We start from the raw sequence: 18,299 nt of genomic DNA, 5'->3' as shown, positions 1-18,299 counted from the left end.
CCTAAACCCATAACTCAACCTATAACAGGCTCTATATATTTATTTATTTTAAGTCCAGCAATCTACTAGACCACCCCAGAATGACTGAATCTAAAATAGGCCAAGGGCTGCAAATACACACCAGGTAATTTGCTTAAGAGAAACAGTAGAGACGGAAAAGGAACACCTAGGCATATACTGTAGCTAGGGGACCTCTGATGATGAGGGTCCCACATGTGGTTGAGCCAGGATTTCCCTCTTATGCTTCCGTTATATCAGTAATGAGGTAAACCGGCTCACACGTGTTAAACTGGTTGAACTGTTTAACTGGTTCAAACATGACACGCATGTATAACAACCTGGGTCCGCCGTATCAGTTAGATGTGACACTGATTGGCTAATACGTACTAATGTGCGCGTGTGTGTTGTGTGTGAGAATGTGTGTGGCACTGTGTTAAAGAGAAAAGGAGAACAAAAGGTGGGCTACATTCAGTGAATCATTGCTAACAGGTCCTAAAGTGTTCTGAAGATAAACTACAGAGGTCCAGTTACACAGAGTTGGAGAGCTCATTCCGTCTGTCCACCGTGCTGCTATGAAACGCTGACAGGCTCATAATCCATATGGTACACTCGCTCATACAGTACTAATCTAAGATCCCTCGCAGGTTGGAGATGAACTAGTAGCATAGAGAGAGAGAGAGAGAGAGAGAGAGAGAGAGAGAGAGAGAGAGAGAGAGGTGATCATGCTGAGGGATAAGTCAACAGAAATAGATACAGGCCAATAGCATCACAATGCAAACACTGCCCAGGGACAGGAGAGAAAGAGGGGGAGAAGGAGATAGAGTGGGCACCATACAGCCACATACACTCCACATAAAGACATTGAGACAAATGCTAGGAATCCAGAAACCACGCCAACGAGCCAGGTTTACAAAGACAAGGATGGCCGCAGCGATTTCTGCCCGTATCTAGTGAAGCCCACCTAACCTCTGAAGCCCACCTAAACACAACTCTACAGACCGGAGTCGACACATTTTCCACCTGCTCAGCGTGTCCAGCTAAACCCACTCCCCTAGACCTGCTGCGTGGGACACAGACTGGGAGAAGGAGGAGAGAGGGGGAAGAGGAAGACCAGCGGCAGGTCAGGAAAGAGACTTGAGCGGCGCCTCCGAGGAGCCATGAGGACGGCCAGGCGGGCCAGCACCGTGGAGGTGCCCTCCTTCCTCCGCCAGCTGGCCAAGGAGACAGAGAAGATGGTCACCTTCTTCTTTAAGGGGGGACAGAGAGATGGCCAGGAGGGGAGCGAAGAGGACTCCAGTGATGAGGATAACGGGCCAAGTGTCTACCTGGACCGGCCCATCCTGGAGAAACACGCGACCGAGGGAGGGTCTCAGTGGGGGTTGAACTATGCAACGGCCAGCATGCAGGGCTGGAGGGCGCAGATGGAGGACGCCCACGCCTGCATGCCGGAGATGGGAGGGGAGCTGGCGGAGTGGGGCTACTATGCAGTGTTTGATGGACACGCTGGCAACACGGTGGCACAGTACTGCTCCCGCAATCTGCTGCAACACATCCTCGCTACAGGTACCAAATTGGGCCGCACACTTTGACTAACTGATTTATAATCATTGTAGTCGGTCTAGTATATTTTCACTTGGAGGGAATATGTGGGCCAGTAGGGAAGCATTTTACAACACCTGTTTCCGGTGTGTGTTCCCACAGACATAGCTACAGACAGATGTTGTTTGATAGATCAATGAAGAACTTCTTTGTCTTGGGCATGGGTGTCTTCCATTGGAGCAATGACAAGGTGCCGTTGTGCAGTAGGCTTTGTGTATGGTGTTCTTGATCTAAAGTTGTAACTTGAACACCAAAGACAATATCACTCTTGGTTTTATGTATCATTCCTAAACATTAACATGGTAGCGCAACATGGTTGACAGCTGTTGTTGTTGAAAACCTCTTGATCCTTGTTCTTGGCCCGAAGTATGAGATGCTAAATCTGACACTTGTGCCTACAGTGTCTGCTACTTAACTCAAGACAAACTTTAATCCTAACCTACAATGCATTAATTAATCATTTAATACCACAAGCAAGACAGACAGACAGTGACCTCAGAGGAATACAACAACGTGACCTGAGCTCTGAGATTTGTGCTCTGGCATGGCACCGACAGTGGGCATTTGTCCCTTAGAACCAAGCTAGCAAGGCTGGGGGTCAAAGAATTGTATTGTAACTATGTGTAGTTATCCTGTAGTTGGCCCCACTGTAGTTAACTTCTGTGTGTCGATTTTAGGCAGAGCGACCTGATATGAATTAGAACCAAATTATGTGTATTTGTCAGCTCTAGACCAGGTCGTTAACCCGTATTGATCTCTCCTGCCTCCAGGGCGCGTAAAGGCAGAGGAGAACCCTGATGGTGTGAAGGAGGGGATCATCGAGGGCTTCCTGGCCATTGACAGCCACATGCACACGCTGACGCGCCAGGAATGCTGGGAGCGCAGCGGCTCCACGGCGGCCGTCGTCATGCTCTCGCCGCAGTACGTCTACTTCGTCAACTGCGGCGACTCGCGGACACTCCTCTGCCGTGACGGCCACGTCATCTTCTACACGGAGGACCACAAGCCCGTCAACCCCAGGGAGAAGGAGCGAATACAGAACGCAGGCGGCTCGGTGACCCAGCATAGGGTGAACGGCTCCCTGGCCATGTCCAGGTCCCTGGGAGACTTTGACTTTAAGGAGGTGGAATGGAGGTCCCAGACTGAGCAGCTGGTTTCCCCAGAGCCAGAGGTGTATGAGCTGGAGAGGTCCCCGCAAGACGAGTTCCTCATAGTGGCTTGTGACGGCGTGTGGGACGCCATCGGCAACGAGGATCTGTGTGCATTCGTCCGCAGCCGCCTGCAAGTGTGCAATGACCTGAGGGAGATCTGCAACCAGGTCATTGACCTCTGCCTCTATAAGGTCAGTGTGGAAATGATCAGATCACACTACATGCAGAATCACAATGATCCTAAACCTCTGCCTCCTCTATGGGTACATATGCAGGACCAGAGTATAAACTTGAAAAGGGGTACAATCACACTCACTAATTGCCAAAGTGAGTAAATTGCAATGATAACTGGACATTGTATGGAAAGTCAGAAGGTGCCGGGGCTGAGAGGGTTTAGAGGACTTTGACAGTATCTTCAGGCAATGATATCATCTCAAGGTCTTGTCTGCCCTCTCCCCTCCTGGAGTCTTGGAGACTAATACTCAATGTTCGGATGAGTCAGAGGATTTAACAGCAGGACACAGCCAGGTCGGAACAGCCAGGTGACTTACACTGCACTGCAAGGAGTCTGCTCCATAGCCAATGGCCATTTTCTAAATATTTTTTTTTTATCAGGGAGTCACACTGAGACCAAGGTCTATTTTACAGATGAGCCCTGAATTACATACATTACAGAAAATACACACATCCAAATATAAATGCAAAATGCATGAAGAAAGAGAAACACGGTCATAAAAAACAAAGACATTCATCACTAATTGTAACGGTTCTCTTGTGGTGAAGGAGAGTCGGACCAAAATGCAGCGTGTAGATTTCGATCCATGTTTAATAAACAAACGTAAAACACGAATCAATTATAAACACTACAAAACAAAGAACGTAATGAACGTAACGAAAACCGAAACAGCCTATACTTGTGTAAACTAACACAGAGACAGGAACAAGGACACTAAGGACAATCACCCACAAAACACTCAAAGAATATGGCTGCCTAAATATGGTTCCCAATCAGAGACAACGATAAACACCTGCCTCTGATTGAGAACCACTTCAGACAGCCATAGACTTAACTAGAACACCCCACTAAGCTACAATCCCAATACATACACACCACATACAAAAACCCATGCCACACCTTGGCCTGACCAAATAAATGAAGATAAACACAAAATACTTCGACCAGGGCGTGACACTAATAAGGCCCTAAATCAGCTTTATGAATTTCCCCGAGGCTCCCAAAATTCTAATTTGAGGAATTTTAGAAAGATTCTTCCACAAACAAGGTGCACGAAAACTAAAAGCTGATTTACCTAACTCTGTAGAGACCAAAGGAATTTCCAGTTAGCCATCCCTGAGACCAGGTGTGATAACTCGTATGTCTAAAGTTTAGTAAAGATGTTCGGTACAGTGGGACTTTTTGTAAAAAAGGCTTTATAAATGAAAACATAGCAATGGATCAACCAACGTGACATCAAAGAGGTCCAACCAACTTTCTGGTAGAGAATGCAGTGATGAGTACTAAAATTGTTGCCCGTAATAAAGCGCAGTGCACTATGGGAAACTGCATCTAACAGCTCTAACGAAGTGGCAGCTGCGTTCATAGATGATGTCGCCATAGTCTAGGACCGATAGGAACGTCAACTGAATAATCTACCTTCTACTATTTAGCGAGAGAGAAGAGGCCTATTTTCATTCTCAGCTTCTTAACTAACTCATCAATATTCTTTTTAAATGACAGCCTTTCATCTATCCAGATGCCCAAATATTTATAAGCAAGGTCACAACCAAAATATTTTGGGATGCTAGTGGTTACATTAATTTGTGATCCTTTTCAGAAAACTAGGCGTATGTCACGGGTCACTACTTCACAGGGGAGCCCTTTGAACATCATTTTTTTTAAATCAAAATGTGTTTTTTTGGCAGAAATGCCTTCTGGAACATGTGAACTTTCATGTGCCTTAATAACAGACTTGTATGGCATCTGTAAATAGGAACAAAATTATTAAATTATGAGCCTAGTTGTTTTAGCCACAGAAAAGGATAGCAACCATCCCGATAACCATGATGGGGTGAGATAATGAGTGGGCTGGACATGCCGAGAGATGAGTTTGGATTGGTCTGCCATATAGCACTCTTCTGTCTATTTGAGCTGGTCAGTATGTGTAGGTAACGCGGCTTTAAAAAAAAAAGTTTTGCGTAGTAAAACGGCATAAGTGTTGCTCTCCACTTTCTGGAGGACCGAGTTTTGAAATCAGTGGAATTTGAGTATGATCGCTAAGGTGATGGAGAAAACATCTGTCTCCGGATTATATCTTCAAACGAAGAGAAACCATGGCAACGGTAATATGAGACACGTCCATCCATGATATATACGGGTAAACTAGTCTAGCTAGCTACATTTTCAGATATTACACGTTTCTAATTTTGACAGAAAGTGATTTAATTTCAAGTTAAAGTGTACTATTGGCTAGCTAATGTTAGCTGGCTTGCTCGCTAGCTAATGTTACGTGTATGACCTTATCATTTGTATCTCAGAGACATTTGCTTGTCTAGTTTTTGCCTAATGTTAGCTAGCTAACATTGAACCTGGTTGGTTAGTAACATAATGACTTGTGATTATGGTTCATTGCTTAGCTAGAGTGTGCAAAGCTGTCATCAAGGCAGAAATGGTGGCTATTTGAATAATCGCAAATATAAAATATATTTTGATTTGTTTAACACTTTTTTGGTTACTACATGATTCCATATGTTTTATTTCATAGTCTTGATGCCTTCACCATTATTCTACAATGTAAAAAATAGCAAAACTAAAGAAAAACCCTTGAATGAGTAGGTGTTCTAAACCTTTTGACCGGTACTGTAGGAGTGCCTATTTATTAGGTTAACCGCAGAATAGCCGCATATGCGCACTCCCTCAAATTGTTTGGAGAAAATATACTGTCTATTTAATACAGCTTTGTTCAATTGTATTCTTCATACTATAAAATAATATAAAATAAAGCCACGGAATTCTAAGAAAATCTTGTCTGCTAAATGAACTAGTGTAGCCCACAGCCGTTTGGCATAGTCAGATCAGGACCTAACATAAGGTCAACTCAGAGTATGCTATCCTGTTCTTCTGAAATAGACAATTTCCTTTATATCATGTTTCTTTAGACCTGTCTAAAATAAATAATGGATTTATTGTGAAGGCGTAGACTATGTTAAATGGATTTATAAGACTTTTTTAAATGTAGATGTTCCAAAGGTCTAAATTAGTGGCTTGTGGAAGCCAGGAGATGCTAAATATGTTTATGTTCATTAACGGTCAATTACCGTGACACCGACAGTTATTTGCTTGGCAATCACCGCTTGATGAAATTTTGTGACTGCCACAGCCCTAGGTAGAACTCTTTTGGGTTTCATGTAGAACCCTCTGTGTAAAAGGTTCTACATAGAACTCAAAAGTTGTAACGATCTTCTTCATCTGAGGAACAGGAATATGAAAGATTGGACCAAACTGCAGCATGGTACGTGTCCATGTTAAATTTATTACAACTGAACACTGAATATAAAATGACAAAAGTGAAACAACGAAAATCGAAACAGTCCTATCAGGTGACACAACACAAAACAGGAAACAACTACCCACAAACACAGGTGGGAACAGGCTACCTACAGACAACGATAGACAGCTGCCTCTGATTGGGAACCATACCAGGCCAAACACAGAAATACAAAACATAGAACAAACATAGAATGCCCACCCCAACTCACGCCCTGACAAAACCAAAATAGAGACATAAAAAATGAACTAAGGTCAGGACGTGACAAAAGTGTTCTACCTGGAACAAAAAGGGGTTTTCAAAGGGTTCTCCTATGGGGACAGCCGAAGAACCCTTTACCGTGGGGGCAATAGCATACACAACAGTATCATCGGAATACAGTACGGGTTAAACTTTTGTTACAGACAAGTCGATATTGTTAACGTACACAGTAAAAAGTACAGGACCCAGAACCTACCCCTGCGGGACACCTTTCGTAATATCCAGAAAACCTGATTTAACACCATCAGTAGATACACATTGAGTTCCATCTGTCAAGTAATTTTTAAACCAGTTACGTGCAGCCTGGTCTAGGCCAATTGAGGAAAGCCTCAGAGTTAGCAGTGAGTGATCAACAGTATCAACAACCTTTGACAGGTCAATGAAGTGGGCAGCACAATGTTGCCTTTTATCCATACAGTTAACCACATAATTTATAACTAGAAATGCAGCGGAGATCATGCTATGACCTGGTCTAAAGGCCGACTAATGCACTTAATAGAATATATTTCAAAGATAAGAAAGAGCATAGCAGAGAATGAATCAAGGATTCCAATGTGTTAGCTAGGCAAGAAAGTTTAGAAATAGGGCCAGAATTATTTAGGCCACCACCTTTGTTTATTTATTTTACCTGTATTTAACTAGGCAAGTCAGTTAAGAACACATCTTTATTTTCAATGACAGCCTAGGAACAGTGGGTTAAACTGCCTGTTCAGGGGCATGCCAGATTTGTACCGTGTCAGCTTGGAGATTTTAACTTGCAGCCTTTCAGTTACTAGTCCAACACTCTAACCACTAGGCTACCCTGCCGCCCCATGAAGGGGGAGTACATGATGGCAGTCAGCACTGGACAGGGTGTGTGTTGAAGGGCCTACATAATTACATACCTAATGTACCAAGCATCATGTAAGCAGTTATCTTATTCAGGTCCGCTTATGCTGGTTAGGACTTACAATGGTACGTCTTAACACTGGCACGACCTGTACCTGTCCTCTAAATAGCAGGATTATGAGAGGGAGCTATAGAGAGAGGGAGAGAAGGACAGAGGTGAGGGAAACACAGTGAAGGATTATGGGTGAGTGTGTGTGTGTGTTAGATTGTCAGGGTCTTAGGGTCACACCAGCTGATAGCTAGGCCTATTTAACCTGGTCCAAGAAGAGCGTCACTTTACCAATGGCAACAGAACAGGCTTACCTCCTTTGAATCAGTACTTAAGTTAGATGGGTTATGTTGTAGCACACAGTGAACCTAACTTCTCAGCTATGTGACATGAGATCACAATAACCAATTAGTCCCCATAGAGATCCTATTAAATTACTAGGAGACCTATGTCATGATCCCTCCAAGTTTCAGAATGGGGCGATAATGGCAGCCATCTTGGTCAGGGAGAAATCCAGAACCAGTCTAATTGGAATGAATGGCAGTAGAGGCAAAGGTGATGCATTTCCTGCTTTTACTTATGCAGGAATATACAAGTAAGGTATGTGATGTAACAGAATTTGTGTCATAAAATTATAGTCAACCTAAAATATTGTCATATAATAATGAATACAGTTTGTACAGGTTTATAAATACAGGTTTATTAATAGCCTCTAAAATACATGTAAACAGACAAATGTCCCAGATTTAGGTTTTGTGGAAATCTGTGAGTGCTATTATATGATACCATATCAGTACTTTTGCATTTACTCATCAACTGATGAGTAACTGAGCCAGTGTATGGCTGTGGATTGACTGCATTGTTTGAATGGAAGTTTGTCATATTAATTAACGGAATCACTCCTGTAAAACTGGCTGGCTAGCTAGCTAACACAAATACAGTGCAGATAAATTATTCACATTCATTGTTTTAAACAATATCTTATCACAGCACTGGCAAACCATGGCTGAATTTTCAGACCATCATTACTTTTTAGCCGTTTAGTATGCATAGTGACTTACAGGAGAAGCTTCATATGAAGATTCATGTCCATTCTGGTATACTAATTCCTAATTCTACTTCCCATTGTTCCATTGTGACCCGTTTCCAAATTTCACATTTCTGCTTTCTGTCAGTACACAGTTATGACATCACAATATCCTTCCACCTGTAGTGTCATGTGAAAATCTTCCCAGCTGTCTTCTTCCCAGAAGACACTCTGAGACTTCATAGTCCTGCTCTCCATTGTGATGTCATAATGCCACTTATTTTCTTCGCTGTTTACATTATCATTAAGCAAGCAAAGAATATTCCTCATCACCACATTATTCCTCAAGTAAACTTCTATATCAATAATGGCAGCTTTATGTTAGCTTTCTTTCATGGCATTTCATTTAGCTTCTGAATGTTTGGGGTAACAAAGGACATTGTTGAAATGAATCATACGTCAACAAACAATGTTTCCTATTCATATAAAATATTGACTGACGCTTCTGTTACAAGAGCTCATAGAATTCTACCCCATTCAAGCAAAGGCATCATTCCTGCGCTCCCTCTTTGTCGCCTCCTGCAGGGTAGTTTGGACAACATGAGCATCATCATCGTGACCTTCCCTGGCGCACCCCAGGTTTCACAAGAGGCCCTACAACAAGAGGCCGAGCTAGAGACACTCCTCGAGGTCAAAGTGGAAGGTAGGTATTTCGATGGGCTTTTTATTTGCGATTAAGCTTGCTATGCACCTGTAAACCAGATCTTGGCGTGATCTCACTCACAATAGGCTTTCATATTAATATGACATCACATCAAAATAAAAATTGATAACAATAACAAAAACACTGAGACAATGGCAGCTTAATTCTCTCCTCTGAGGACAGTGACCGATCATTACATAACTCACTCCCTTTCTCTCTATCCGTGTGTGTAGAGATAGTACATTTGCTAAGGTCGCAGGACAAGGACCCTGACCTGCTGTATGTGATGAAGTTTCTGGTCTCTGAGGACATACCTGGCCTACCACCTGGGGGAGGAGTCACCAGCAAGTAAGTCACTCACTCGCAACTCATCATTCAGAGTTCAAAAAGCGACACAGGGGCCTACATGTGTGTGAATGAATAGGAGTAATTTGTAATATTAAATGTTCCTAATTTGGCATAACTCGTTCTCTTTTTCCTTTGCAGAAGAGACTGTGTCATCTCTGCGTATCAGAAGTTTGTAACGCCCTCCAGATCTCTGAAACCAATGGTAGGGGACGACCAAACATAGGTCACACACTCTTGCACCATGTCTCGCTAAACACATCAGTGCAAACTGGACTACAAAGTAACTAAGTTACTGTTTTTCACTGACACATCATTGACTTGTCACATTCCAGGACATCAGAGGATCTGAAGAGTCCAACTAGTCGTTTCCATGTAAATGTATTCTTTAGCCTCACATATCCATGGTGACCAATTCCAACTGGGGACTCTTTTCAGCTGAGGAATCAGCCAATGGCTAAATAAAGAAATATGGTGGGAGGGGGTTTGACCTGGGCCTGCCCTTAGCCAATCATCTCTTCTCTGTTCCTCATGTACACTGTCTATCAACAAGTCTACTGTATCTTTAGAAAATATCAAATAGTTGGCATTTTCCAGGAAGGGAAGAATTACATATTCCAAAACTATTCTTTAAAATGCATGACAATTAGATATAATATTTTCTAACTTTCTAACAACACTTTACAGTGCCTGAGTAGATCTGGTTACTTTTCTTGAAGACTAGAAGCTTGTGAATAAGGCTGATCATGTTATTTCATTTAAAAGCTAATTGATATGTTTAAGCGGTGCCCAACTCCATACTACCGCTGTAAATCAAGTTGACCAAACACCCCTTCAACCATCGCAGACCAGCGAAGGCTCCGATATGGATGTGTCCTGTGATGGCATGGCCTACACTAAATAATCTGCAGAATCCTGTGAGGGAACATAGGTGACATGAATAGATGTGGGGGTGTGTGTGTGTGTGTGTGTGTGTGTGTGTGTGTGTGTGTGTGTGTGTGTGTGTGTGTGTGTGTGTGTGTGTGTGTGTGTGTGTGTGTGTGTGTGTGTGAGAGAGAGAACCAGCAGAGGATAACATGGGGTGTAGGATTATTGGCACACATACTGTACCCCATAAAATTTAACCTTTTTGCAGTTTAAAGCACAGATGCTCACAGCTAGACATGATTTAGACCAGTGTGATGCGTAAAGTAGTACAGCTATAGGTAAATCGCTTTACTGTTTGCATGTTTTCGTTTCAATACATGTCATTGTGCTGCCTTACAAAGCTCTCTGTAGTTGTATGGTTAATTGATTCCTCCTTTGGATCATACCAAACGGATGAACATAGTAACTGTATTCCATGACAGAGGTCAAAATGAGCTAGACTATAGATCAAACACCGCTGCAGCATGTCTGTTTGAATTCTATGAAATCAGGAGGAAATAGGATCCAAGACCATTCGACAGCACAACAGGTTACTATGAGATCTTTCGCAATCGCATGTCAATTGGGGCAATAAATGAATGAAATCGAATGACATTCTGTGAACAATTCTGTCCTGTTGTTTTTGATGGAGCGGAGTGAATGTTTGATTACCATCCAATTACAGCCTTCAGACGGATAGATACGGCACTACAGGGTTAAACTAAGGACCAAGGGAGAAGAAGACAACACAGTTCCATAACCAACCATTGATATCGTTCACAACTGTATTTTCGCCAGTTGTATGCATCTAAACCAGGGGTGTCAAACTCATTTCATGGAGAGCCTAGTGTATGCTGTTTTTTCTTTTTTTCTTTCAATTAAGACCTAGACAACCAGGTGAGGGGATTTCCTTACTAATCAGTGGCCTTAATTCATCGATCAAATAAAAGGGAGGAGCAAAAACCCACTGACACTCGGGCCTCTATGGAACGAGTTTGACACGTGATCTAAACCAACAAGTAGGGAGCTGGTGTGTATTTCCTAGCACCAGTATATCTTACAATACTCTTTTCAACAGTAATAGAAAGATCAAGGTATTGGGTTGAATTTGGGACCATTTAATAATCTTATTGCAACATGGAGTTATTAGCCATCTAATACACGCGCAGGGTTGGATGTCACCCAGTATGGTGTTGGTTGTTACAATGTTTGGTAGTAGTTTAATTCCTTTTGGTAACAAGAAATGAAGCAATGTATCTTAGTCTTAAATAATAGTCAAGCTTTTTCTATGACGATCAAAATTCAGCATTTTATGCCGTGGGATTAACATATGACTTTTAGTAAATTGTTTGCACATGTATGTGTGGGTGTGACAAATGTGAGAGAGGCTAGGAAGGGTTGTCACGACTTCCTCCGAAGTTGGTCCCTCTCCTTGTTCGGGCAGCGTTCGGCGGTGACGTCACCGACCTTCTAGCCATCGCCGATCCACTTATCATTTTTCCAGTGGTTTTGTCTTGTCTTCCATCACACCTGCTTCCAATTCCATCAATTACATGTTGTGTATTTAACCCTCTGTTCCCCCCCATGTCCTTGTTTGGAATTGTTTCATGTAGTGCTTGTGCACAGTATGCTGGTGATTACTGAGTTTTGTTTGACCCATTTCATGTATTGTTCTGTTGACGGTGGTTCATGTTTCACTGATATAGGAAAATTGCATTTGTGTGTGTTAGGCAGTGGCGACCCGTCATTCAGGGCAGGTCATTTTGGTATTGATACGTGTCACATATCAGTTTGCAAACAGTGTACGTAAAAATAAAATAAAAATGTTATTGAGTTAATAAAGCCGCATACAAAAATTGTCTCTTTTTTGCTTTCTTGAGTAAGGCAGCTCCAAAATGCAGGTGTTTCAGCCTAGCTCAGTGCTTTTTCTGTGGTGGTGGTGCTAGCTAGCAGAAAATACAGAGCGTTGCGCCTGATTGGCTCAGTTTTCTATCATGATTGGCTCAGTTTTCTGTCACTCATGGGACAGAATGTCATTCCCAATTCTAAGGTTAGAGCTTTTTTTTTGCTCCTTTGGGTTCTGCCATATATTTATATTAGAGGTGCCCATCCAAGAAGGCTCAAGATCATTGGTCACAGATAGAATGACATCAAATCACGTTATAGCTACAGTAGCTTTGATTGGACTGATCATGTCAACATCATACTTTAAAAATAAAGTCGACAATCAAATCCTTTTCAATCGTTGTCATATGAAGAGAAATTAGAGATAAAACGTCTCGGTGTTCATTGGCAATTGGACATAAACTTTCCTGTTCAAGCACATCACAAAGTGAGTCCCACAATGTCTTATGCTGCTTCATAAATTATATAGGATGCCAGAGAGATGTATACTGTAGCTAAATTAATACTAAGTGTGTGTTGTGAGGTAAGCTGTTGGTAGCCCATGTGCCTCATCCTAATAATTTGGTCTATTTTCACCAACGCAGTATTGTAAACACATCGTTCATGGAAGGTGTGTGCTTGTTTTTGCTTATAACCTGTTTTAGAGAAATGTAATCATTGAATATTGTAAGAGCTTTCATTGTCTGTTTGTATGTAAGAACGGCCTATGTTCTGAATTCTGTCTCTGTACATTTCAAAAGTGCTGAACAAATAGTTATATTGACTAAGTCTATCGTCTCTCGCTCATTAATGTCTTAATCGAAATTATGGATAGACTCTTATCCGCTTGTCGTCCCCTTATCCCAATAGTTTGTACATCTCAATTGTCAGTAGAAACCACATTTGTTGAAGTGTTACAGTATAAATGTAGTCCGTCCCCTCGCCCAAACCCGGGCTCGAACCAGGGACCCTCTACACACATCAACAACTGACACCCACGAAGCATCGTTACCAATCGCTCCACAAAAGCCGCAGACCTTGCAGAGCAAGGGGAACCTCTACTTCAAGGTCTCAGAGCAAGTGACGTCACCAATTGAAACGCTATTAGCACCCTCCTCCTTTTCCGCAGCAACCAGTGATCCGGGTCAACAGCATCAATGTAACAGTATAACTTTAGTCCGTCCCCTCGCCCCTATCCGGGCTCGAACCAGGGACCTTCTGCACGCATCAACAACTGACACCCACGAAGCATCGTTACCCATCGCTCCACAAAAGCCGAGGCCCTTGCAGAGCAAGGGGAACCACTACATCAAGGTCTCAGAGCGAGTGACGTCACCGATTGAAACGCTATTAGCCACCGCTAACTAGCTAGCCATTTCACATCGGTTACAGAAGCAAGTCAGCTATGTTTTTTTTTAAAGGCAGTAAATGAGGCTGAATGAACTGTAGCAGTGTTAAGGTGTTGGGACTGCTGTAGGCCCACCGAGGTGAAGACAGTTTCAGGTTGGATATTCAACGGATATTCGCCTGTAGCTTTCCTTATGTCCACCAACAGCAGTTAGGGACCGTCAATTATGGAATCTTGTCATCCTTTTTATCATTGAAACTTCAGGAGCCTAAGTCAGAATTCCATTGAACATGGATGGTGACAAGGGCTACGGCAGCACGGCAGTGGGCCCTGAGATGTCAGGCAGTCTGGGTTGCTCTGCGACGGTCCCGCTGCTGATCACGGACCCCTAACCAGAGACGCCTAAAGGGCAGCCCATGTGTAAGGAGCAGATGGAGCTCGAAGCGGCGGGCTTGGGGTGGAGGAAAATACATTCCCGCCGAGTGCTGGTCTTCTGGTTGGGTTGGCTGGCCTTGCTGGGCGCCTCTATCGCCATCGAAGTGCAGAGCCTCCGGCCGGTCGCTCTGCGGCTACTGTGGTGGCAGAGGGCGCTGTTCTACCGCCTGCAGCACTCACTGTTCATGGACGCCCAGAATGAAGAAATGAAGCAATGTAGCTTAGTCTTAAGTAATAGTCAAGCTTTTTCTATGATGATCAAAATTCAGCATTTTATGCCGTGGGATTAACATATGACTTTTAGTAAATTGTTTGCACATGTATGTGTGGGTGTGACAAATGTGAGAGAGGCTAGGAAGGGTTGTCACGACTTCCTCCGAAGTTGGTCCCTCTCCTTGTTCGGGCAGCGTTCGGCGGTGACGTCACCGACCTTCCGATTTGGGTACTGTGTAAGATCACCATGCGCAATGCCAAGCATCGGCTGGAGTGGTGTGAAGCTCGTCACCATTGGACTCTGGAGCAGTGGAAACGCGTTTTCTGGAGTGATTAATCATGCTTCACCATCTGGCAGACCGACAGACGAATCTGGGTTTGGCGGATGCCAGGAGAACGCTACCTGCCCCAGTGCATAGTGCAAACTGTAAAGTTTGGTGGAGGAGGATTGATGGTCTGGGGCTGTTTTTTCATGGTTCAGGGTAGTTAGTTCCAGTGAAGGGACATCTTAATGTTACAGCATACAATGACATTCTAGAAGATTCTGTGCTTCAACCTTTGTGGCAACAGTTTGGGGAAAGCCCTTTCCTGTTTCAGCATGACAATGCCCCCGTGCACAAAGTGAGGTCCATACAGAAATGGTTTGAGATCGTTGTGGAAGAACTTGACTGGCCTGAACAGAGCCCTGACCTCAACCCAATCGAACACCTTTGGGATGAATTGGAACAATTAGGCCTAATCGACCCCAAAATCAGTGCCCGACCTCAGTAATGCTCTTGTGGCTGAATGGAAGCAAGTCCCTGCAGCAATGTTCCAACTTTTTGAAAGCCTTCCCAGAAGAGTGGAGGCTGTTATTGCAGCAAAGGGGGGACCAACTCCATATTAATGCCCATGATTTTGGAATGAGATGTTCGATGAGCAGTTGTCCACATAGTTTTGGTCATGTAGTGTGTGTATTTGGAAAGTTTTCAGACTGTTATCTTTTCCACATTTTGTTACGTCACAGCCTAATTAAAACATGTATTAAATTATTTTTTACCCTCATCTCATCTTTCCCCTCATGTTTTTGCCATTTTTGCAGAATGTACTCACATTTAAAAAAATGAAATACCTCATTTACATAAGTATTCAGACCCTTTGCAATGAGACTTGAAATTGTCTATATAAGGTCCCACAGTTGACAGTGCATGTCAGAGCAAAAAAAAACAAGCCATAAGGTGGAAGATAATGTCTGTACAGCTCTGAGACAGGATTGTGTTGAGGCACAGATCTGGGGAAGTGTACCAAAAAATGTCTGAAGCATTGAAGAACACAGAGGCCTCCAGTGGCAGGGTAGCCTAGTGGTTAGAGCGTTGGACTAGTAACCGGAAGGTTGCAAGTTCAAATCCCCGAGCTGACAAGGTACAAATCTGTCGTTCTGCCCCTGAACAAGGCAGTTAATCCACTGTTCCTAGGCCGTCATTGAAAATAAGAATTTTGGAGCCACCAAGACTCTTCCAAGAGGTGGCCGCCCGGCCAAACTGAGCAATCGGGGGAGAAGGGCCTTGGTCAGGAAGGTGGTCACTCTGACAGAGCTCCAGAATTTCTCTGTGGAGATGGGAGAACCTTCCAGAAGGATAACCATCTCTGCAGCACTTCACCAATCAGGCTTTTATGGTAGAGTCCCATACGGAAACCACTCCTCAGTAAAAGGCAAATGACAGCCCGCTTGGAGTTTGCCAAAAGAAACCTAAAGGACTCTCAGACCACGAGAAACAAGATTCTCTGGTCTGATGAAACCAAGATTGAACTATTTGGCCTGAATGCCAAGGGTCACATCTGGAGGAAACCTGGCACCATCCCTACGTTGAAGCATGGTGGTGGCAGCATCATGCTGTGGGGATGTCAGAATCTAGTCAGGATCGAGGGAAAGATGAACGGAGCAAAGTACAGAGTGATCCTTGATGAAAACCTGCTCCAGAGCGCTCAGGACCTCAGACCGGGGGCAAAGGTTCACCTTCCAATAGGGCAACGACCCTAAGCTTCGGGACAAGTCTCAATGTCCTTAAGTGGTCCAGCCAGAGCCCTAATGTTAACCTAATTATCCTAACCTTGTACATGAATTCTTCCAACCTGCTGCACATAGACACGGGAGGTAGTTATGAGGTGGGGTTGCTGAACTTGTTTTCCTGCGCTACAGCCGGTTATATCTGTCAGCTAATACAGGACTTGTAAAGGCCCAGTGTACTGCTGTTGTGAAAATTCAGGGAGTGCTGCAGCACCCACACATCCTGAGACAATGCTGCTGTGTAAATTCTCCTAACCTGCTACTAGCTGTATCGAAGTGTCGTGTTTTTAAGGAATCTCGTGGTATGGGGCAGGATATGGAAGTATGGAAGTGTTGGCACCACTTTCCCAGTGTAGGATTAATAACCCCTCCCACTAATTACTTATTAATCACACATGACCATAGAAAATGCTGGTTAAAGGCCAATAAGCCTACACAAGACAGTCTCAGGATGTGAACTCACTAACATTTTATAGAATAAAGTTGCAAAACACAATAATAATTAAATGGGTCTTCCTTGCTCTACTCTTCTAACCATCATAACAAAAGCCCGTCCTTTTAACCACTGTCAAAACACCAAATAGCTTAGACATTTGCAAAATGGACATGCAGTTCAACCATGTAAGGAAAGTAGGGTGCCCTCTGCTGTTTTTTTCTCAGATCTACATCGAGAACACATTCCCTGTTTGATACACTATTCAATACCACTATGTCTGTCAGCTGTAGACCACTACTGTGGCCCACTGGTCACTGAGTCAAATATTATATTTCCACTCTGTAGACTCTTGCATACCTTCCCTTATTTCATTCATTCTCCTGTTTCATTGTATGTTTAAACCAGTCACACTGCCTCAGTCCTGTTGCGTACAATTATCTCAACCTAACAGTATCTTTCTCTGTTTTATGGACTTGAGTCAAGTAATTGACATCACTCCATTTTAGTGTGTGGGGAACCTCTGTTTGTAAAGCTAGTTTCTGAGTTGTTTTGTGATGTGTGAGCTGCTACCTGGGTGTGGGGGGCTCTTTTTCTGGAGGGGCTGTTTCATCGGGACGCGTCCCCTCCGGACTTTAAAGAGATCAATGAGCGAGTGGGTACAGTGCCTCAGATCCAACAACTGCTAATTGAGAGCCTCAAAGCAGGTATGTACCCAAAACATCATTGCCCTTACGACAAGACAACTAATGGCAGATCTAAGCTGAGGCCAGCTAGCCTGTATCCTCACAAGGACATTTCCAGAGCCCTTGAAAGATGCACTTAACATCGTATGTTCTGATCCACTATTCAAACTTCTATTGATTTCTGTGAGCTGGACCTGTTCGGACCCCAAGACTCAGTAGGCAACGACTCTGCTGTGCCCTCTGACCTCTCTGGCTCAATTCAGGGAGGATAGGTCTTGCATGAGTAGCACTGGTGGAAAAAGTACCCAACTATCAAAGTAATGATACCTTAATAGAAAATGACTCAAGTAAAAGTAAAAGTCACCCAGTAAAATACTACTTGAGTAAAAGTATAAAAGTATTTGGTTTAAAATATACTTCAGTATCAATTGTAAAATGATTAAATCATTTCAAATTCCTTATATTAAGCAAACCAGATGGCACCATTTTCTTGTTTTTATTTTATTTACGGTAAGCCATGGGCACACTCCAACATTCAGACATAATTTACAAACGAGTAACAAATGTGAGTCCGCCAGATCAGAGGCAGTAGGGATGTTCGGTTGATAAGTGCGTGAATTTGACCAGTTTCCTGCCCTGCTAAGCATTCAAAATGTAATGAGTACTTTTGGGTATCAAGAAAAATGTATGGCGTAAAAAGTACAATTGTAAGGGGTGCGTACTGGCGGCAGAGAAGTCAGACGCAGGAGAGCAAAAACTGTGTTTCCCAGCACCTTTCCTCCGGACCGTACCCCTCCCACTCCACAAGATACTGAAGGTCACTCGCCCGACTCCTCGAA

General features: G+C 43.4%; 1 protein-coding gene across 1 annotated transcript; it reads left to right on the top strand.

The window, feature by feature from the left end:
- The first annotated feature begins 689 nt into the window (after window positions 1-689).
- On the top strand, window positions 690-12,202 carry LOC112266671 (protein phosphatase 1A-like). The gene is made up of 6 exons (XM_024444352.2): window positions 690-1,563; window positions 2,370-2,941; window positions 9,046-9,163; window positions 9,397-9,511; window positions 9,650-9,713; window positions 9,844-12,202. Exons 1-6 carry the CDS (start codon window positions 1,158-1,160, stop codon window positions 9,871-9,873), a joined length of 1,305 nt encoding a protein of 434 aa, XP_024300120.1. The 5' UTR covers window positions 690-1,157; the 3' UTR covers window positions 9,874-12,202.
- The last annotated feature ends 6,097 nt before the right edge of the window (window positions 12,203-18,299 follow it).

Source organism: Oncorhynchus tshawytscha, linkage group LG14, assembly GCF_018296145.1.
Source record: "Oncorhynchus tshawytscha isolate Ot180627B linkage group LG14, Otsh_v2.0, whole genome shotgun sequence".
Taxonomy (NCBI): Eukaryota; Metazoa; Chordata; class Actinopteri; order Salmoniformes; family Salmonidae; genus Oncorhynchus; species Oncorhynchus tshawytscha.
Note: the sequence above shows the minus strand (reverse complement) of the source record. Positions and strands in the feature narration are given on the sequence as shown.